This window comes from Cucurbita pepo, chromosome 10 (assembly GCF_057944985.1).
Source record: "Cucurbita pepo subsp. pepo isolate OVF chromosome 10, ASM5794498v1, whole genome shotgun sequence".
NCBI classification, from domain to species: Eukaryota; Viridiplantae; Streptophyta; class Magnoliopsida; order Cucurbitales; family Cucurbitaceae; genus Cucurbita; species Cucurbita pepo.
The window spans coordinates 1,117,998-1,139,783 of NC_141807.1; the positions used below are offsets into that span (position 1 = coordinate 1,117,998).

Genomic DNA, 21,786 nt, shown 5'->3' on the forward strand with positions numbered 1-21,786 from the left:
CAAATATTTTTATTCTTTATATTTTCTTCTCTCTCTCACACATCACATTCTTTGACAGTAACAACCACCCAACCTTGCTTGTCTGGTTAAATATGTAATAATCCACTCTTGGACTTGTTTTTCTCGTTTGAAAAATAAAACATGTCGTATATTTAAAAGAGAAATGTGCTATACTAAATAACTATCAATATTTTGTCGCTCTAAATATATTAACTTTGTAGAAAATTACGAGGCTAAAGATACTAATTTGATATTTATTATGGAATCGACTGCTCTAACTCAAGTGCCTAAAGCTCATTTAAATCTCCGAGTTCTCAAAGAGAAAAATATCTCATCAATCATTCTTTGAGATTGAATCGAGAGACACTTTTGATGGCATGAAATGGAGACTAAATTAGTTAAATTTTGGGATCAACAAATGCATATGAATTTTTAATTTAGAATATGAAAATCACAACATGATTTGTTGGCGGCAAAAAGGATATAATTAGAAAGCGAGAGGAAGGTGAGTAGTGGGGGAGAATAAACTTAACAAATGGAGAGAGGAAAGTTGAGGAATAGTATAACCATTTCATTTTATTCTCCCCTCCCACTATTTATTTTGTCATCCAAATTAATATTATTTAAATAAAAAAACAAAATTATTCTAAAATGCTATTTAAATAATTCTCAAATTAAGCTTATATAGTACATATTGGGGTGATTATAGATTTGAAAATTTCCATTTTCATAAATTAAAAGGAAAAAAAATATATAAAAGGATGACGTTAATTAAATTAAACATACCGAATTTTAAATAATCCAAATGAACGAAGAAACTTGTTTAGAGGTCATTCTACTTTATTCCTGAAATCTTTTTGGCATATTCTGTTCGGTATTTCTTCATGGAGTTTCTCGATATGAACTAATTTGGCCGTGGATCCTCTGAGCGCCACCTGCAGCTGAGCGACAAGAGGGAAAGGGGGAGAAACTCTGCAATGGCTTAAAGGCTCGAAAGTGTTGCCAACACCGGGATTTGGATTACTGCAACTTCGCCTTTCTGAAATCTTCCGCTTCTGTTCTCTTTTCCATTGTGTTCCTCATTTGCTTCGTTTGGGAGAAGGTGTTTTTTCTGGCTGTGACTGTGAATTATGTTCTCCGTTGAGTTTCTTCGATTTGCTGGAGTTCTCCTTTCGCTCTATTCTGGGAGTTCCTTTGGCCATACATGAAATTTCTGAGGTAGAAAGTTCCACACCCACACCTTACCTTGCTTGATTTTCGTTTCCTTTCTTTCTTTCTTTCTTTCTTTTTTCTTTTTGCATCATATCTGTCATCTTCGGAGTTGAAGCATGGAGTTGAAGCATTTAGCCTAGTTTTTCTGTTTTTTTTAACTTATCATCTTCGGGTTTTCAAGGAAGAGTGTCTTGAGCTGTTCTAATTGGGATATCAGTCCTCGTTTATGTTGAATAATAATACCTTTCTCATTTTGAGCTTATTGTTTGCGTTTTTCTTGGCTTCCCGTTTGGAATTTATTCGATGAACTGTGCAGTCACAAGATTAACCCCTTCACTCTTGTTTGTTTCCTGAAGTGTCCCGGTATAACTTTCTGGGAAGCGCACTGAAATCGTTAGTATGATGATAATATTTTTTTGACCGTGTATTTTGAACTTTTCTTCTTATGTAATTGAACGATGGATTCTGTTTTTCTTCTCTAGAAAGTGTTACTTACAAGATCCATTTCTTATGCTCGTCCATTTCATATGCCGTTAAAGGAAGTAGTGGTTAATAAATGATAAAAGTGATAAGTGCACTTCGTTCGGTGTATATAGATATATACTTTCTTCACCATCTGGTCAAGGAATAATTTGAAGTGCTGCTGCTTGAACAACCAAAAGTGGTGGCTTCTAATCAATATGCTTTTCTCTCCTTGTCAGTTTTTTAATGGAAATTATTAACAGTAATCGTGGTTGCAGGTGAAAGGAAGGCAATAGATTTGTTGGGCCGTTGAAGCCATGAATAATTGATGAAATAGCTCTCTTGAAGTAATCAAGCAACATGTGGCTTCTCCATTCTAGATCAAGCTGCTGGATATATGTGGTGGATTGGTTATTTCCGTTGGTACTGCTGATGAACATTAATTAACATCCTTTAGAGGAAAAAGTCTGTTGAGAGCCGATAGACATGGGGACAAAAGCTTCATGTTTGGTCAAATTTCCTTTGGCATTAGAAATTGGGCATTGAGAGTAGTTTAATATTTCTGTTAGTTTTTTCAGCATTTATAATTATTCTGAAGATTTTTCCGGCTCGGGCAAATCTCCTTTGGCAAATAGTTTCTTATGGTTGATGCAGTCAATTTGAAAATTTAAAAAATTCTCCTTTGTCATCATCCGTCTTGGTTCCAGAACAGCACCAAGAAGTCTTTATTTGGCAGTATCGCTGCTTCTCGACTTCAGCAGTTCTGGGAAATATTATCCAGAAGTTTCTTTGGCTGAAACTTCAGTCCATTATTGGGCAAATCTCCTTTGGCATTTGGGTCCTAGTTGACTCATATTATCCCTTTGCAAAACCTCTTTGCAATTTGCTCTGTTTCTGTCAGACAAGGTATCCTACAGTTCATTTTGATTCATTCAGGTACAATATTTATATATTTATTGGAAATTTCTCATTTGGAATATAGATATAGACAAGTGTTACAATCATCAATTTCTATTTTTTCAGATTTATCTTCAAACTTCAGTTGGTTGTGCAACACAAATCAATTAACTTTTGGATCCTACCCAGGAGTTGGAAGTTCTACTAAAAGAAGTGCAATTTGAATGGTACCTTCCATATTCGACTTACTGGTGTTCCTTCGATGAATTTTTTGTTGATGATGTTCTTTAAGAGCGATTCAATGCTTCTGCTTAAAAAATTATGATTCATAGCTGACAAAATTACTCTAATGCAGGAAAGCATGAAAATCATTATCACATACTTTTGAATGATATATTGTCTATATTTAATTTTCAGGGATTGATGTTTGCGTGAAGTTATAAATTACTCAGGGAAGTTCTGGTGCTAAAAGTTTAAGCAAAAATACATTAGAGCATTTCGAACTCTGTTTGAGGCTTGAATTTTTACTTGGAGGATACTTTGAGGTCTTTTTCTTATAATTTTTTGTTCATCTTTATTTTGATTGGTAGTTATGTTAATAACATAGGTACTGTGATGTTATCTTGTATAGACATTCTATTGATGGACCTGATTCTAAGTGACTCGGATTGGGAGAATTCAAGTGATTGTGATAGCAGTGATGACCTAGAGGAAGCTGAATATTATCATGGCCAGACTAGTTGCATTTTATCAAGCTTAGAGGAGACAATTGGAAAGATTGATGAATTCCTTTCCTTTGAGAGGGAATTCATGCTTGGAGATGTAGTGTGTTCTGTGAATGATCCATTTGGACAGATGGGAAAGGTGGTTGGTATAGACATGCTTGTTGATTTGGAGACAAATCATGGACCCATAATCAAAGATGTTAATTCTAAAGATCTTCGAAAAATCCGTCCCATTTCTGTTGGAGATGTTGTTGTTCATGGGAAATGGATTGGAAGAGTAGAAAAGGTTATTGATTCTGTGAGTGTTCTTTTTGATGATGGGACCAAGTGCGAAATTATTGCTGTGGACCAAGAGAAGCTCTTGCCCATATCTGTTGATGCACTTGATGATTCACAGTACCCTTATTACCCTGGACAAAGAGTAAGGTTCTCAAATGCTTCCAAACCACCTAGATGGTTATCTGGTTGGAAAGATAACCGATGTGAAGGAACAGTCTGTTCCGTGGATGCAGGACTAGTATATGTTGATTGGCTCGCCTCAATTCTGATGGGTTGTTCTTCAAGTTTAACTGCTCCACCACGTATGCAACATGCAAAGGAATTGACTGTGTTGTCGTGCTTTCCACATGCAAATTGGCATCTTGGTGATTGGTGTATTTTCCCTGTGGATGAAAAAAGTGATATTCTTGGTGAAAAGTTCATTACTGCTCATGACCTATTGACTGGAGGATATCGTGATACAGGCTTTCAGGAAATCTCTGTCATTGTGAAGAAAAAAACTAAAGTCGATATTCTATGGCAGGATGGTTGCCACTCCAGAGGATTAGATTCCCATTGTTTAACTCCAGCAAATGCTATGAATGCTCATGAATTTTGGCCTCAACAGTTCGTTATGGAGAAGGGCAATTGTGATGATTCAAGCATGTCTGAAACTCAAAGATGGGGTGTTGTGCAGGCTGTTGATGCAAAGGAACGGACTGTTAAGGTTCAATTGAGAACCGGTGATTTGACTGAAGGTAGTGATCTGGATGGACTGTGGGTGGAGGAAACAATGAGTGCTTATGAACTGGTTGAGCACCCAGATTATTCCTTCGCTCTTGGAGATATTGTGTTTAGGTTGGCATCGTTTGGCAGTCAATCTGATGAAAATAATATAACTTCTGAAATTTCCATGAATGAGGAGTTTGCTCAGAGTGGGGAGAGTCACATCATTAGTAATAACATGAACATGGACAACTTCCTATCTTTCATTGGTAATGTTACAAGCTTCAAAGATGGCACCGTGGAGGTCAAATGGGCTAATTGTTCTTCAAGCATGGTATTCATTTTAGTTAATGTCTCTACTTTCTATTAGTAACCTCGTTTGTTTCACTGTTTCATCATACATGTAGCAGGGATCCCACATATATTCATTTGTAGCATTAATGAATCTAGCTGTAATAGTCTGCCTCATTTGCTTTGTGAATGGCCAGTTCTTTCACTAGAGGATAGGATTCTCTAAGGGAACCATTTTGTAGGTCCAATAGTTCCTGTTTTTAAGAAATTGCATCATCATTTGGGATTCTTTTTATAATTTATGAAATCTAATCAATAAAATTTGAAGTTTGCCCTTGCAATTTGCATTAGTTTTTGGTTTGAATTTATGAAGGCCCGTTACATGGTAATAATTATCCATGTACAAGATCTTATATGAGATAGCTGCTGTAGTCATATTATTTCCTTTGCACTTGATTGTAGGTTTCACCTCACGAGATTTTCCCCATTGATAAGTATGAAGTTTCTGCAATCGCTGTACCCAGTGGTGATAATGTTGAGGCGTTGAGACAAGACCAGATTGAGCCTTCAAAGCCAGACAATATCCCAAAAGGAAAGGTAAAGCGATTCGAGCATTTCCAAAATCTGGTCAACATATTTGTACCATTCATTTTAGAACTCCGGAACTATTTTGTTAACCCCCGATGAAAAAACTCCCTTTTAAATTTAATCATTCTAATGTTGAGATTTTTTTTTTTTAATATTATTTTTATCTACTCTTAATTCATTTTAAACTAAACGGTGAATACCTCCTTTGTGCTCAGGATATGCCAAATTTTGATGCTGCTGGTAAAAACTTCAGAAGGGATACTACTTGCTTCTTGTCTCGAGCTGCCATTGAATTTTTCTCGAATGTTTTTACGACATTGTTTGGATCAGTTCGATCAACAATTCAATCAGGCACTTTTACAGCCCTTCAATCATTTGAAGGTGGGGACAACATTGATGTACTCCCTGAGAAAGAAGTGCTGCAAACTTGCAGCCAGTCCACAGGGAGATCACAGATGGCTAAATTAAAAAGTTTTGGTGAGACAAGTTTGAATATAGAAGAAATTCACGAGAATGAAGCTTCAACACTTTCAACGTCAAGTGAGAACTACGACCTATTTACACAATTTGACATGGCCAGTGACTGCCCGGACCATCATTTTCTTTCATCAGGAAACGCATCTATGCTCTCTCAGGTCAGAAACATACCGTAGAATCTTAGGTCTGTCATTTTATTGCAGCAGTCGAGATGATCCTTTCATATTCCTTCTGATTTCTCATAGGCAAGAAGAGGTTGGCTTAAGAAGGTCCAGCAAGAATGGAGCATTCTTAAAAATAATCTTCCTGGTTAGCATTTTATCTTCTAGTTTCAATCATTGACTCTTATGAAGATCATATGCAACTGTTCAACTGAATGGGAGAAATATTTGTAGAAACTGTCTATGTTCGTGTCTTTGAGGAGAGGATGGACCTTATTCGAGCTGTCATCATTGGTGCACCTGGAACACCATACCACGACGGCCTTTTCTTCTTTGACATTTTTCTTCCTCCAGAGTACCCTCAAATACCACCTGTAAGATTTCTCATTAAGTTCTGCATTTTGTAGTGTCCATGCTTGAAATAGTGACTGATAAATCAATTTCTTTCTACTGCCAATTTAATATTTTTCTGCATTGTTAGGTGCTCTGTGCACCATGTTTCTATTGCGCTTTTGATGGATACGCTCTCTCTTCATTGTATACATAAGGAACTACTGTTCCAAACTTTCAGTCTCGTCATGAATTTTATAGCTAGAAAATATATTTAAATTCATCTAAAAAATCTAAGGCTCAAGTTCCTTCATACCTTTTTCAGCTAGTGCATTATATTTCTGGTGGGCTCCGCGTCAACCCAAACTTGTATGAATCTGGCAAGGTCTGTTTAAGTTTACTGAACACTTGGACAGGCAGCGGCTCTGAAGTGTGGAATCCTGGGAGTTCTACCATACTTCAAGTTCTTCTTTCCCTTCAGGCTCTCGTGCTAAATGAGAAGCCATATTATAACGAGGCAGGATACGATGCTCAATTAGGAAGAGCTGAGGGAGAGAGAAACTCCGCGAGCTACAATGAGAATGCGTTTCTTGTTACCTGCAAATCTATGATGTACTTGCTAAGCAAGCCGCCAAAGGTATAATAGCTTTCCATTGTTCTGGCAATTGAATGAAAATTGACTATTTTGTGGAACTAATTATGCCATATGGTGGCAGATTAATGTGCCAGAAAAATCTTGATTGAAAGTTCACTGATAAAACATTGTCTGCATGGCTAGTGTTAACGTATATCATATAATAGTTCTTTTCCGAAATAATATTTCCAATCATTTGATAAATCAGAAGTAAGATCGTTAAAGGCCCTTATGATTTGCGACTTTATCCAAAATGTCTGTTTCTTTCTGTTGCAGCATTTTGAGGCACTTGTGGAGGAACACTTCAGGAGACGTTATCAACACATTCTAGCAGCCTGTAGAGCATACATGGAAGGAACTCCAGTAGGAGCTGATTATCACAGTGGAGCAAAAAAACTCGTAAACCCGAACCAAAGTTCTACTGGATTCAAAATTATGCTTGCTAAGATCTATCCAAGGCTCATCAAGACGTTTTCAAGCAAGGGAATTGACTGCAGCCAATTCTTCGAGGCATGAAATGGTCTGATCCCTCAACTTTCTCACAAATCAATATCTATGAACTTCATGCTCAGCCAATGTTTATAAATAAAGTCGGTGTATGCCTTGTAAAATACTGGTCTGTCGTCAATTTGTTGCAAACTAGCACTGGTGTGTGGCTTGTGGTGTTTTATGTAGATAATATGCAGCTTGCAGACAATCTGTGAAATAAATAAACAGTACTTTGATTGGTGTGAATATTACACTAGTTGTTTATGAGAGTTTTTAGTATTCATGTCGTCTAGTGTCATGGAGGTTTATGAAGCTGAACTTGTCTCCTGAACAATGCATGGACCCTAGCTTGATAGGAGATAATAAGATTTCTTTACTTGGTGTTCATTTACTGATCCTATAAGGGTTTGACATCAATATTATATCTGTTCATTCCAATATGAACATGAGTACTAACTTCTATATCTTTTTTCTCAAAAAGCTTCAATAACTTGGTTTGAAGGTTAAAACTTTTTTATATTTTTTATTTACAAGAATATTTGTCAATATTTCTTAACTTACATGTAATTGAAATGAGATGAGAGAGATGAATGAACGGTTTTTCCTAAAAAGCAATCAACTGGTCCAAGCGAAGACTAAAATATTGGTTTGTGCATGCTCAAATTTTGAATCTAAAATGCTATTTGGTGCATCTTTGTCGGCTATGATTGGCAGAGGTTGAGGTACATTGATCCAACTACAGAATTTGTATCTCTACATGCCGTTTTTGTTAAGGCATTATCATGATGAGTCTCTGAAAATGGAGTACTGCCAGATTTTAAGATGCTAGACTACTGTATGCAGGCCACAAGTACCTGAGCAACGAGAGACTAATATCGTGAATCACTCTGGACCCGAGTCAAAAAAAGCTACATTAAAAGCTTCTCATATAATTGATCCGGGCATAATGATCAAGATTGTTTATAAATTTTATAAAATAGTTGTTACAGAATAGTATATAATTTAATTAAATATTTAGTAATTACTATTTCGACAAGTTTTTCAAAATTTCATGAAACTATATTTTAGATTTGATATATTTTTTTAATTAATTATTAATTATTAATTATTTATTTTTATGTCTATGCCATCTTATTTATAGTTCATAATGAAGATAATAGATTAATAATTTTAAAATAAAATATGAATAGAAAATCTACAATTTACTTATAAAAGTTATATAATTAATTACTTATAAAACTTTTTAATTATAGAATTATTAGTTTCAAGTTTCTATTGGGTATAAATTGATTTAAAAGGAAAAAAAGAAAAAAAAGTTGAACGAAGAGATGGGCCGTGAACGCCTAAAGAGATGGGCCTTGAAACGGGTCACTTGGTTTCCATATAAATAGAGAGTCGGCCATTCTGAGAACCGAGGTCATTCGAGCTCGCGCGGGGTTCTCCTCTCTAAAACTGTATTTCGTCGGGCAACCTTGCAAGAATGGACGAGTACGAAGAGTATGATCGGAATATGAATGACGACGACGACGATATTGACCAGACTATGCACGACGATGAAGAAGAGATCACGCAGGAAGATGCTTGGGCAGTAATTTCAGCCTATTTTGAAGAGAAGGGGTTGGTCCGGCAGCAGCTCGATTCCTTCGATGAGTTTATTCAGAATACTATGCAAGAAATCGTGGACGAGTCTGCTGACATCGAGATTCGTCCCGAGTCGCAGCACAATCCCGGGCACCAGTCTGATGTTGCTGAGGTGCGCTTTTCTGATTACTTTTTTTAGGGAGGGCTTTTCCGCGCGTTCTCTCTTTCTAGTTGCCTCCGTTTCATGACTTTATGAGTTATGATATTGTATCTACTTCCTGGATGAACTTCACTTGACAAGGTCAAATGGCTTGTTATACTCGGCGAATTTGTTAGTGATAGGGGAGGATTGAAGTTTTAGTGGTGCCGAGTTAAATTCTATAGTGCAATGTTGATAAATGTTTCTTCTAATGCTGTATTTTTTTCTATTTCTTAGGTTGAATTACATTCTCAGTCCATGCTTAAACGTCTGTTTCAATTTAGTCTGCTTTTAGCCTCCATCTTTATTGGACGCTCGAACTATTTCCAACCAACACAAATTGTTAAACCCTACATATCACATCATAGAGTTTATTTGCCACAGTTGCAAATAAATGGTCACGTTGGACTCTTTTTTATTCGTGGATAATGATATTGAAACTTAAGTAAAACGTAGAGGCTGAAATTATATTTTCAATTCTTTTTATCCATCTCGTCCAGTTGAAGTGTTTGAGCACTAGACATTTGAAAAAGTTGTAAGGTTGTTTGGTTGCATTTCAGAAAAATGATTAGCAAACTAATATTTTAAAACCATTTTAGGTTGTTTCTAATTTTTAAAATGATTTGGGGAAAGGATATTCATTTATATTTGCACTTTTATTTATTTCCTTTAACACGTTGAAATCAAGTTATAAGAATTTATAGTTATAAATGAACAATTAATTGGGAAATCTCTAATAGTATCTGTATGAAAGCAAGAAGTTATGTCTCTGTTTTTGCTATTATTTGTTTTGTAACTACTTTTAAAACTTAGTCTGCAAAATGGGCTTGTACATAAAAAAGCTGTTTTTTCTTTTTGTAAACATGTAAATGCCTTTAAACGTAATATTTGAACTGCTCTCAAGCCACTTTTTATTTATTTATTTATGAGAACTGCACTCAAGTCATTTAAATTTTCTTTGCTGAGTTATCTTTAGGTTTTGGATGGTTTTAACTGATAGTCCAATTTGCGAATGATTTTATTACCACTTTCTGCTCTTTTATTCAAGAGTGTAATCACTGTCAAATTCATTTTCCTCCTTCTCATCCTGATTAGATTTGCCTTTTTTAGATTGATGATCAATCTCAATGAAGGTATTTTTTTGGAATATGGGTGTGTAACCTGTTGAATGCGTGATTCATCAAGATTTGGTGCTTCTAAAAATTTGATAATTGATTTTGACAGATGGTTTACAGTTAAAATATTTGGATGAGGTAGCAAATAAATGAAGTTCGGACCTCCATTTTTGCTAACTAGAATGGAGAACAAAGAAGGGTTCCAAATAGTTAATGAATTTTGTATGTGGTTTGCTAATGCATTTTTGTTATACTGAATTGCTGTTCCATATCGATTATGGAACCATAAAATCCATGTGTCTGTTTCCCCTCAATCATGTTGATACTGATTGAATGCACCATGTCCATTCCTATTCTTGATGAATGTAAAAATCATGCTCTTTCAGGCGTCATTTGCAGTGGCTCTAATATGGTTGTGTATTATGTGTAGACGATATACAAGATCAGCTTTGGTCAGATATACTTGAGTAAGCCTATGATGACCGAATCTGATGGAGAGACTGCAACATTATTTCCTAAGGCTGCACGATTGAGGAATCTAACGTACTCGGCGCCTTTATATGTGGATGTCTCAAAAAGAGTCATAAAGAAAGGTCATGATGGTGAAGAAGTCACTGAAACCCAAGATTTTACAAAAGTTTTTATTGGGAAGGTTTGTTTCCAACACTGCATGGAAAAAAGATGTATCAAAATTAATTTTTATACAAGTGTCATCCTGTTTTGTCTCTAGGTTCCCATCATGCTCCGGTCGAGTTATTGCACGTTGTATCAGAATTCTGAGAAGGATCTGACTGAGCTCGGGGAGTGTCCATATGACCAAGGAGGATATTTTATCATCAATGGGAGTGAGAAAGTTCTTATTGCCCAAGAGAAGATGAGCACAAATCATGTGTATGTTTTCAAAAAAAGACAGCCTAACAAGTATGCCTTTGTGGCAGAAGTCCGGTCTATGGCTGAGTCACAAAATAGACCACCTAGTACCATGTTCGTACGGATGCTTTCTCAAACTAGTGCCAAGGGGGTAATGCATTTCTTTTCATATTCTGAAGATTTAGAAGTTATTCCTCCATGTTGAAGTAAATACTGTTCTAACCTATATATATTTTTTGCAATTCATCAATGTTATTTCAGGGCTCTTCAGGACAATACATACGTGCCACTCTGCCTTACATTCGAACTGAGATTCCTATTATTATTGTGTTTCGTGCTCTAGGATTTGTTGCTGACAAAGATATTCTAGAGCATATATGTTATGACTTCTCTGATACTCAAATGATGGAGTTGCTTCGGCCTTCCCTGGAAGAGGCTTTTGTTATCCAAAATCAGCAGGTCTCCCATTTCTTTGATGCTACGAGTCTACCATCCTATTCTCTCTCTCTCTCATGCTCACACAGACACACGCATGCTTGAATTATACGTTTCACGATTTTTATTTGTCCAGTAAGTTGTAACTGTCATGGTTGGTTGATATGGTTTTCCTTAACTGTAGGTTGCACTTGACTACATTGGGAAGAGAGGATCAACAGTTGGTGTGACTAAGGAAAAGAGGATTAAGTATGCGTTATCTCAATAAATTTAGGCCTGCCCCATCATATTCTGTACGAAACTTTTTTTAGCATATTTCAACATGTTTGTTATGTTGATATCTCAGGTATGCCAAAGAGATCCTTCAAAAAGAAATGCTTCCTCATGTTGGCGTAGGTGAATTTTGTGAGACTAAGAAGGCATACTATTTCGGGTATGGCACTTATTTATCTTTATTTTATTTTATTTTCCTTTCCATTTCTAATATTACTGTTTGTACTATCATCCTTGTCCAAGGCATCATCATTTCTGCCGAACTATTTTGGCTATGAGTACTTAAGTTATCTCACTTGACATTACATGTGGCAGGTATATAATTCACCGGCTACTCTTATGTGCTCTTGGCCGGAGAGCAGAAGATGATAGGGATCATTATGGGAACAAAAGACTGGACCTTGCTGGTCCTTTACTTGGAGGCTTGTTTAGAATGGTTTGCTTTTTATTTTTATTTTTATTTATTTGAGAAGTTCATTTTTTAGTTGAAGATGTTGTACTGTTATCATCTTGAGATTTTCTCATCATCTTTTATTTGTTTGAATGCAGCTCTTTAGAAAGTTAACAAGAGATGTGAGAGGTTACGTACAAAAGGTTGTGTTATTGGAGTTTTTCTTTTTCCTTTTCCTTTTCATGTAGCTGTGCTTTCTTTATAAACTTTTCAATTGCATGTGTGTTTTGAACATGGTGCAGTGTGTTGATAATGGAAAGGATGTTAATTTGCAATTTGCCATCAAAGCAAAAACTATTACTAGTGGCCTGAAATATTCGCTAGCCACTGGAAACTGGGGGCAGGCAAATGCAGCCGGTACAAGAGCTGGAGTATCACAGGTGGGGGATAAAATTTCATTAGACAAACCAGTTCTTTTTTCAATTTTGACTATTGATACTTTCATTTTCATTAAATGTCTACAGATTATGTTTCATGTTATTTCAAATGCGAGTTTTTGATTTCTTAAACGGTAATGGTGTTGCATATTATTCCAGGTGTTAAATCGTTTGACATATGCTTCTACCTTGTCTCACTTACGAAGGCTGAATTCACCCATTGGACGAGAAGGTGAAAACATATGTTGTTACTTCTGTTTGTTTTATTTATTTTGGTGGATGGAATCATGAAGACCGGCTGCCTTCTTCTCCTACATTTTGCTTCTAGCAGTACACAGTTGTTGACTTTCTTCAGAATTTAATGTCATATACCAGGTAAACTGGCCAAGCCTCGGCAGTTGCATAATTCACAATGGGGAATGATGTGTCCTGCTGAAACACCTGAAGGACAAGTGAGTATAAATGCTAACAGATTTCTCGGTATGAGCTATTTTTGGTAATTGACTTGGTCACTTATGGGTGCAATCTGAATTTTCATCAGGCTTGTGGACTGGTAAAGAATCTTGCATTGATGGTTTATATAACAGTTGGATCTGCGGCATATCCTATTTTGGAATTTTTGGAAGAATGGGGCACAGAAAATTTTGAGGTGCCTAATTTTAACTTCTCGACCAATTCATGATGATGATGTTTTTGTCATTTTTACTCCCCTTTATTATCTAATGTATTCTGTTGTTTGTAGGAAATTTCTCCTGCTGTCATTCCTCAAGCGACAAAAATTTTTGTCAATGGTTGTTGGGTTGGGATCCATCGTGATCCTGAAATGTTGGTGAAGACTTTGAGGCGGTTGAGGCGACGAGTAAATATTCTTTTTTTTTTTTCCTTGTGTAGATATTGTATCATAAAACATTTCTTGTAAACTGAAGATGTTTTAACATTTGAGTTTCTACGGACTGTTGAACATGTAGGGGTGTTTATGTTCTATTTCGTAACTTATTATGGATTTTAATCACAGCTAATTTTTGGGCCTAGGTTGATGTAAATACTGAAGTTGGAGTAGTTAGAGATGTCCGCTTGAAAGAACTACGGATATATACTGATTATGGCCGTTGTAGTCGTCCATTATTCATTGTTGAGAAACAAAGGCTTCTCATAAAGAAGAAGGATATCCATGCTCTTCAGCAAAGGGTGAGTGATAAACTCTCGATATCTTTCTTTATTCTTATTGCTTTTAATACGTTTATGATTTCTGATGACAGGAATCCCCTGAAGACGGTGGTTGGCATGATCTTGTAGCAAAGGGATTCATTGAATACATAGATACGGAGGAAGAGGAAACCACCATGATTTCCATGACAATTAGTGTGAGTGAACAAAAAATCTATTTGCTAGACTGATGATAATTTACCAAAAAAAAAAAAAACTTAAAAGATCTTTTGAAAATAAATCAGGATCTTATACAAGCAAGGGTCAACCCGGTTGAGGCTTATTCTGACACCTATACTCATTGTGAAATCCATCCATCATTGATTTTGGGCGTTTGTGCTTCAATTATTCCATTTCCCGACCATAACCAGGTTTGTCAGTTTTGACACTGCAATGTAGTTTCATGTTGATCTTTCTCTCTCACTGATCCATGTGTGGTATATTTAGTCCCCACGTAACACGTATCAATCTGCTATGGGTAAGCAAGCTATGGGAATCTATGTCACCAACTACCAATTCCGAATGGTATACTCTATTTCCTGTTAAAGTAAATTCATCATTCAAGGTTCTTCCCCATTGTCAAATTAACCAAATAATTTTCTGGATTTTTATTTAGGATACTTTGGCCTATGTTTTGTATTATCCACAAAAGCCTCTTGTTACTACACGAGCTATGGAGCATCTCCATTTCAGGCAGCTTCCAGCTGGCATTGTATGTTTGAAATATGATTCTTTTAGAAAATTTACTCTTGGTTTTGCTAATGCATATCTTCTCATTCTCTTTTGTTTCTGTTGTCTTAGAATGCCATTGTTGCCATCGCTTGCTACTCTGGTTATAACCAGGAAGATTCTGTTATCATGAATCAATCCTCTATTGACCGTGGATTTTTTAGGTCACTTTTCTTCCGGTCTTACAGGTAATTTTATCCCTCCCAGTTCCTTAATTTTGTATGCATGCATCTATTTCGGTATTTTCTTAATGATATGCTTGTACACCGTCCATCTTCAGGGATGAGGAGAAAAAGATGGGAACTCTTGTAAAAGAAGATTTTGGACGGCCTGACAGGACTAATACTATGGTGAGAACTTAGAGCATGTTTGAGAGTGACTTTAAAATATATAAAATCACTTTTGTCTAAATCATTTTGAAACATGCTTTTAATGTTTCAAAATCAGTTTTATTAATTGTATGAAATTTTTATTTAAAAGTGTAAAATCGAATATTAAATTAAAGACCTGTATTGGGGTTATTTGAACAAAAAATGATTTTAACCATTTCAAAATTTAAGCTAAACATGAGTATTTTCTTTTGCAGGGTATGAGGCATGGCTCCTATGATAAATTAGATGACGATGGTCTTGCACCACCTGTATGTATAAAACTCTCATGCATTTTCTTTTGACTTTTCTTCGCTTTTTTTAGTGATCAAAACAGTTGCTTTCACACTATTGTATTCGGGTGTAGTGCATTTTGTCTCTTACTTGATTGAATTTGATTGTGGCACTGTTGTGCTTCAGGGTACTCGAGTATCAGGTGAGGACGTTATTATTGGAAAGACTACTCCTATTTCTCAGGAAGAAGCTCAGGGACAAGCTGCACGTTACTCAAGACGTGATCATAGCATTAGTTTACGTCATAGTGAAAATGGGATTGTAGATCAAGTAAGTTTTGTTTAAAAAGACTACATCGTTCATTTTGAATTGTTGTCATGGTTCTTTCCTTAACATTATGTAACTTACAATTAATCTTCTACACTGCATGCATAATTATTTACGTCTTTTGCAGGTTCTACTGACTACAAATGCTGATGGATTGAGGTTCGTAAAAGTAAGGGTGAGATCTGTTCGAATACCCCAGATTGGGGATAAGTTCAGTAGTCGACATGGACAAAAAGGGACAGTGGGAATGACTTACACACAAGAAGACATGCCTTGGACTGTGGAAGGAATCACCCCCGATATTATCGTGAATCCACATGCTATTCCTTCTCGTATGACAATTGGTCAGCTTATTGAGTGTATCATGGGGAAGGTGGCAGCCCACATGGGAAAAGAAGGAGATGCTACCCCATTTACTGATGTCACTGTAAGTTGTGTTTGAGTCCTCGAGAATTGCAATTTTTATGATGATTTTTGGTGATGGAATGATTTTTGTTTAACTACATTTCTTTCTAAACTATTCCAGTAAGCTTTTTCCACATCTTCTCCAGGCCAGTTTTAGGGCACATCTTTCTGTATAATGTTGACTGTTTGAGTTTGCTTTCAAAGAGCTAATTTATGAATGTCGTTTGTTCGATCAGGTGGATAACATCAGTAAGGCTCTGCATAAGTGTGGTTATCAGATGCGTGGATTTGAAACCATGTATAATGGCCATACAGGCCGGCGGCTCTCAGCAATGATATTCCTTGGTCCGACTTACTACCAAAGGCTGAAGCATATGGTTGATGACAAAATACATTCACGTGGAAGGGGTCCTGTGCAGATCCTTACGAGACAACCTGCTGAGGGTCGGTCACGTGATGGTGGTCTCCGATTTGGGGAGATGGAGCGTGACTGCATGATTGCCCATGGTGCTGCTCATTTTCTCAAGGAGAGGTTGTTCGATCAAAGTGATGCATATAGGATCCATGTCTGTGAGTGCTGCGGATTGATAGCCATTGCAAATCTCAAGAAGAGTTCCTTCGAATGTAGGGGATGTAAAAACAAAACGGACATCGTTCAGGTGATATCTAGACCAATGTCTTAACGTCTTTATGCACATATTTAAATACGTTACAGGTTGCATTTACCTTTTTACATGCTCGCACTGTTATTTTATTATTTACTTTATGTGGGTGCATGCAGGTTTATATCCCTTATGCCTGTAAGCTTCTCTTCCAAGAGCTTATGGCTATGGCAATAGCGCCACGGATGTTCACAAAGGAAGTTAAACCATTGAAAGACCAAAAGAAGAAAGGATCCTGATTTCCTTCTTCAGCTTATTATCAACTCTCGCATATTGGACGATCTCCGGGATATATTATATTAGTATGGTGTAAAATACCAGAAAGCAAACTGTTGGAGTCTGGAGGCATTGAGGGCGCGTCCCCTTAGAAATTGGAAATGATTGTAGCTTAGTTTTGTGAGGTATGCCGCGGCCTCCTCAAGGCCTCAGTATTCTATGGATTGGTGGATTCGTATCAATCAACCACCACCTTTGGAGCCGGTCGATGGCGCTGTCTTTTTATCCAAGACGAAGAAGGTCAAGGGTATGTGCAATCAACTACTTTTACTTTGATTATAGAGAGCAATTTGTTGGGTCATGTGTAGGGTGAGACCAATCCACTACTGTCCATAGAAAACCTGGAATTCACTTTTATATTTGTTTCAGTATCTCCTCCGGATAATATAGTAGGGTAGATTATCGAGATACATTGAGTTTATTGACTTTTATGTAGCTGAAATCTATTCTGCATCAGGCAAAGAATATTTTTGGATTTTAACATCCTCATTTCCAACTTTTCTGCAACGGAGGAGGCCTTCTTTTCATGCGCTGTTTGCAGATTGCTATGAAATCTGAGGTATTTTCCCTTTGTTATTTATGCACCCCTTCGCCAGTGGAACAGACAGTGTCCGAGATTAGTGTGACCCACCTCCCCAACCATCACATTTGATCCAATATAATCAATATTAAGTCACCATCTTGAATGTTATTCTGAAACAGAAGGGAATATTTTGTTCTTTTGGAAGTTTTAAGGTATATTTGAAAACAAACCCATATTTTAAAAAAGGATTTTTTGATAAATTTAATAACAAAAAAATATATATATATGGAATTTGTTTTTTATGCTGTCAATTGGTTATTGTCTCAGTGGAAATTTAATTATTATTTTTCATCGGTAGGTTCGGAGGTAATATGAAATCATGCTTCTAGAACATCAATCGACGGATACCATTGAGTACTACAAAATCGTCTTTTATTAAAAATTGTATTATAAGTTTACGAATTTTAAAATAAGAGAAACCAACAAATTATGCCAACCCAGAAACCATCCTCCTTGCTATCTTCAAATTAATATTTAATAAATTAACGTAGCTAAATTATTTTTTAATATCTCAAATTATTCACTAGGTTTATTTCATGAACATAGTTTTTTATTCTAAAAAAATAAAAATAAAACATTTTTATATAGATTAAAAAATTTAAATATATATACAACAATGAAGTAGAGAAAAGTAATGCAAAGGAGAATTATTTTAATAATCAATACTTTTTCGATGTAGAGCTTATATCTCTATCTCAAAAAAAAAAAAAAAAAAATTAATATAATTATAATTTAGTAGATAAAATATTATTTATTATTCTAAAAGACGATGATTGGCCGTCTATCTCTGTAATTGTTTGAAAAATGAAGTTATTAAATATCTCAAATTTGATAGGATGAAATTATAATTTAAAAAAAATAAGATAAAAGAAAAAGGAAATAATGAATAATGTTGTAAATGCAATATCTAAAATTAATATTGGGAGAGATCAAAATGATAGAAAGAGAAAAAGAAATTATTTTTTTATAATTTAGTGAAGAAAATGGAGGTTGGTCCATAAAACCCCATCTAAGTTCCCCGCTAGATCATTATCAACCATCTCCCTTCTCGGTTCTCTTTTCCATCTCCAACTTTTTCACTTTTGCATTAACTTTGCCTCTTTACGAGGAAGGCACTGCAAGCAAACTGCCGATTCTCCCTCCCTCTCAGGTGAACCACTGAATTTGAACTTTCATGATTACTTCTACATCTTTTTTTTCTTCGCAACTACGGTTTTCTTCCTCCGTTTCGCTGTGATTTTGTCCGTGGAGGTCGAAGTTTTGACGATTCTTTCCATTTGTTAATTGATCTTTTTTCCTTTTAAGTTTCTTTCATTCCGGACGAGTGAGAAAGGGATAAGTGGTGTCTTGATTCTGGAGTTGATATCTGATAAATCAATAGGTTTCTGCTTGCATATCATTAATTTGCGCTGTAGGTCGAATTGAACGGTAGCGTGATGGGTTAATCAAAGCACACTGAGGAGGAGGACCATGTGTCAGGATTACATTTTTCTTCTTGGCGAACTAGTTAGATTATCACTTAACGTTCAGGTCCTCTATTCTGTATTTATTCGTTTTGGAATATGAATAAATCTGGGTATGCTGGCCCTTCTTGTATTATGCTCGTGGTTAGCTCTAACAGGTCTCTATTTGACTACTTTAATTGCTAATTCATTACAATAGCTGATGAAATTCTACAAAGCTTCGTATCTAAACACATCAGTAATCAATTTGAGTTCACCTTTTGGCTGATTGATTCTACTGGGCTTTGAGTTTTTTAGAATTTTTTCCGGTTCTGGTTGGTTTGGTTTGTCCGTAACCTGTTAATAGTCTTTTTCCTTTTGTGGTTCGCATTGAGTAATTAAACTTTTACAGGATGAGTTAATTGGGCATGATCTAACTCTTTGAAGTAAAGTCGGTCAGATGGTTGGTGGCTTCCAGTTGGGTTTTAGGTGTTTTAACTGATTCACTAACCTTCTATTTTGGTATTCTGTAAATGATCTATTGTTTTCAACTTTCTTCCCTCTAACCTTAAACTTAGCTTCAAATGCTGCTTATAGTTAATGTTTCCCATATGAGATCCCATGTTGGATGGGAACGGAGCAATCCTTATAAGAGTGTAGAAATCTCTTCCTAAGTATTTTAAAACCGTGAGGCTGATAGCGATACGTAATGGTGGGCTTTGGCTGTTACAAATGGTATCAAAGCCAGACATCGGGTAGTGGGCCAGCGAGGACACTAGTATCTAAGGAAGTGGATTGTGAGATCCCACATTGGTTGGAGAGGGGAATGAAACATTCCTTATAAGTGTGGAAACTTCTCTCTAGTAGATACGTTTTAAAATCGTGAGGCTGACGATGATACGTAACGAATCAAAGCGAACAATATCTACTAGCAATGAGATTGGGCGGTTACAGCCTAATTCCAGATTCCATACGAGTATTTGATGTCTGATTTGTTTTTGTGTGCTTTTCCAGGAAATAACTGGAGTTGCTTGATCAATTCATGGCCTATGAGCAGTACTTTGTGCAAGGATGGAAACACTACAACGGTTGCTTTGATTGTAACATCTGCTTTGACTTTGCCCATGAGCCAGTGGTAACTCTCTGCGGCCACTTATACTGCTGGCCTTGCATCTACAAATGGCTTCACGTCCAGAGTGCCTCTCTTGCCATTGACGAGCACCCACAGTGCCCGGTTTGCAAGGCTGATATTTCCCACACCACAATGGTTCCTCTCTACGGTCGTGGCCGAACGGCCGAGCAAGTCGAGCCTGAAGCTAAAGCAATGCATCGTGACATTGATATACCTCCTAGACCTTCAGCTTGTGGTAACCAGATGCTTGCTACTCCCAGCACACACCAGCAGCAACTTCCATATCGAAATCCTTACCAGCGACCGAACCACGACCCCGTTCTTTTTGGGAATTATGAAGAAGATTCAGCAGCCTCTTTGCTAAACCTTGGGAGAACATCATTCAGTGGTTTTGATCATCGGGTGGCAGGAATGATTGGCAATTTCGTGTATGCGAGGGTCTTTGGGAACTCAGACAACTTAAACTCTTACTTGGGAACAGGGAGCAGAAGGGATGGGTTGAGAAGACAGGAAATGCAGGTAGCCAAGTCATTGAACAGAATCTCCATTTTCCTGTTCTGCTGTGTAATTCTATGCGTTCTTGTCTTCTAATGATGTTCCATTCCTGGAAACATCCCCATTTTCAAGACAAGAAAGACACAAATAAAGTGCATTGTCGTCTTTGTATTCTTTGTATAGGCTTTTTGTACCAGAAAACTTGTTGCATTTTCTGAGGGTTCTTGAAGACTTTTAATTACTGTTTTCTTTGGAAATGATCAACAACAGTAGATGAAATGCATGAATAATCAACCCGCTAAAAAGAATGTGTAAATGTGAATAGTTGTTCGCCCATGATAAGAGGGAAATTAAACAAATTCCAGAAAAAAAAAAAAAAAAAAAAGAAAGCAGATGTGTTGCTGCCCAGGATCGAACTGGGGACCTTTAGTGTGTAAGACTAACGTGATAACCACTACACCACAGCAACTTCATGTTTGAGTAGGGCACTATTACAAGAGGTATAAAAAATAATAAAATTTGGGAAATAAAAACAAAAAATGTTGCTGCCCAGGATCGAACTGGGGACCTTTAGTGTGTAAGACTAACGTGATAACCACTACACCACAGCAACTCCATGTCTTAAGTGATGCACTATTATACTATAAAAAAGATAAAATTTGGAAAATAAAAACAAAATCTGTTGCTGCCCAGGATCGAACTGGGGACCTTTAGTGTGTAAGACTAACGTGATAACCACTACACCACAGCAACCTAATGTTTGATAAAACATTAAAATTAATCTTGATAACCAAATAAGTTATTCCCTATGCATAGAAAATGAAGACCACACAAATGCTACACAACACACAAAATTATACTCGCTTAGTATCAAAATTCAACCCACCCGTTAGCAAAGTCTATTTCGAAGCCTAAACCCTAAACTCTAATCATTAAAGATGAGCTTTCTCCGAGTCGAATTCCTTTATTTTTACCTTCTCTATAGACAGAAAAGAATGGTAACTCCTCCTCGTGATCCCAAGGAAAACTTTCGTCTTTGCAAGTTGACTCCTTAGCAAGGCCTCACATTCATTTTATAAGAGGGTGCGACTCTTTCTTTTATTATGGTGCAAGGGATTAAAGGACCCATAATCTCCCTTTTATTTTCACAACAAGACTCTTTCATCCCAATAGCAATCATTATTGAACATTTTTACTAGACTATGCATAATGCATCATCCTAACCCTTCCTTTCATCTGATCAATATGTAGAGGAGAATCATGGCCGTCCATTACATCCCTAAAATCCTCTTCCCCTTTTCCCTCACCATCAAGTGGGTAGTTGGGGATATGCTTTTATACATGTAATACTATCAGTCTCTCCCACCGCCCCCACT

General features: G+C 36.5%; 3 protein-coding genes and 3 non-coding genes across 7 annotated transcripts; 3 read left to right on the forward strand and 3 right to left on the reverse strand.

Annotated features, from left to right (window-relative positions):
* The first annotated feature begins 806 nt into the window (after positions 1-806).
* On the forward strand, positions 807-7,496 carry PHO2 (phosphate 2). The gene is made up of 11 exons (XM_023688415.2): positions 807-1,218; positions 1,953-2,610; positions 2,698-2,798; positions 2,989-3,116; positions 3,203-4,614; positions 5,034-5,168; positions 5,375-5,794; positions 5,882-5,945; positions 6,032-6,171; positions 6,453-6,764; positions 7,038-7,496. The coding sequence occupies exons 5-11, from the start codon at positions 3,214-3,216 to the stop codon at positions 7,275-7,277; spliced, it is 2,712 nt and encodes a 903-aa protein (XP_023544183.2). The 5' UTR covers positions 807-1,218; positions 1,953-2,610; positions 2,698-2,798; positions 2,989-3,116; positions 3,203-3,213; the 3' UTR covers positions 7,278-7,496.
* Positions 7,497-8,666: 1,170 nt separating this feature from the next.
* Positions 8,667-17,241, forward strand: NRPB2 (DNA-directed RNA polymerase family protein). Its single transcript, XM_023688060.2, has 25 exons — positions 8,667-9,003; positions 10,576-10,797; positions 10,876-11,166; positions 11,277-11,474; positions 11,635-11,699; positions 11,797-11,883; positions 12,039-12,159; positions 12,273-12,317; positions 12,417-12,554; positions 12,711-12,783; positions 12,927-13,003; positions 13,093-13,200; positions 13,294-13,410; positions 13,584-13,739; positions 13,811-13,915; positions 14,003-14,128; positions 14,205-14,282; positions 14,374-14,469; positions 14,559-14,674; positions 14,767-14,836; positions 15,073-15,126; positions 15,275-15,418; positions 15,543-15,842; positions 16,057-16,479; positions 16,602-17,241. The coding sequence occupies exons 1-25, from the start codon at positions 8,731-8,733 to the stop codon at positions 16,719-16,721; spliced, it is 3,603 nt and encodes a 1,200-aa protein (XP_023543828.1). The 5' UTR covers positions 8,667-8,730; the 3' UTR covers positions 16,722-17,241.
* A 1,076-nt stretch (positions 17,242-18,317) lies between these two features.
* LOC111803250 (E3 ubiquitin-protein ligase RMA1H1) lies at positions 18,318-20,667 on the forward strand. Of its 2 annotated transcripts, XM_087127434.1 has the most exons (3): positions 18,318-18,491; positions 18,723-18,871; positions 19,798-20,667. In XM_087127434.1, the coding sequence occupies exon 3, from the start codon at positions 19,826-19,828 to the stop codon at positions 20,504-20,506; it is 681 nt and encodes a 226-aa protein (XP_086983560.1). In that variant the 5' UTR covers positions 18,318-18,491; positions 18,723-18,871; positions 19,798-19,825; the 3' UTR covers positions 20,507-20,667. The 2 variants fall into 2 exon arrangements, with proteins under 2 accessions (XP_086983560.1, XP_023543343.2); XM_023687575.2 differs by lacking the exon at positions 18,723-18,871 and having other exon boundaries at positions 18,323-18,491.
* Positions 20,668-20,806: 139 nt separating this feature from the next.
* Positions 20,807-20,879, reverse strand: TRNAV-UAC (transfer RNA valine (anticodon UAC)). The gene has a single exon. It is a non-coding gene; the product is annotated as a tRNA-Val (tRNA).
* Positions 20,880-20,950: 71 nt separating this feature from the next.
* Positions 20,951-21,023, reverse strand: TRNAV-UAC (transfer RNA valine (anticodon UAC)). Its single transcript has one exon. It is a non-coding gene; the product is annotated as a tRNA-Val (tRNA).
* A 67-nt stretch (positions 21,024-21,090) lies between these two features.
* On the reverse strand, positions 21,091-21,163 carry TRNAV-UAC (transfer RNA valine (anticodon UAC)). The gene has a single exon. It is a non-coding gene; the product is annotated as a tRNA-Val (tRNA).
* Between the last annotated feature and the right edge of the window lie 623 nt (positions 21,164-21,786).

Bases quoted from the DNA above. Each gene is read 5' to 3' on its own strand.
- LOC111803250 (XM_087127434.1), top strand. From the start codon at position 19,826: ATGGCCTATGAGCAGTACTTTGTGCAAGGATGGAAACACTACAACGGT.
- NRPB2 (XM_023688060.2), top strand. From the start codon at position 8,731: ATGGACGAGTACGAAGAGTATGATCGGAATATGAATGACGACGACGAC. The intron at 13,004-13,092 runs GTGAGTATAAAT...AATTTTCATCAG, and splicing joins CTGAAACACCTGAAGGACAA to GCTTGTGGACTGGTAAAGAA. The intron at 13,201-13,293 runs GTGCCTAATTTT...TGTTGTTTGTAG, and splicing joins GGGGCACAGAAAATTTTGAG to GAAATTTCTCCTGCTGTCAT.
- PHO2 (XM_023688415.2), top strand. From the start codon at position 3,214: ATGGACCTGATTCTAAGTGACTCGGATTGGGAGAATTCAAGTGATTGT. The intron at 5,169-5,374 runs GTAAAGCGATTC...CTTTGTGCTCAG, and splicing joins ACAATATCCCAAAAGGAAAG to GATATGCCAAATTTTGATGC. The intron at 6,765-7,037 runs GTATAATAGCTT...TTTCTGTTGCAG, and splicing joins TGCTAAGCAAGCCGCCAAAG to CATTTTGAGGCACTTGTGGA.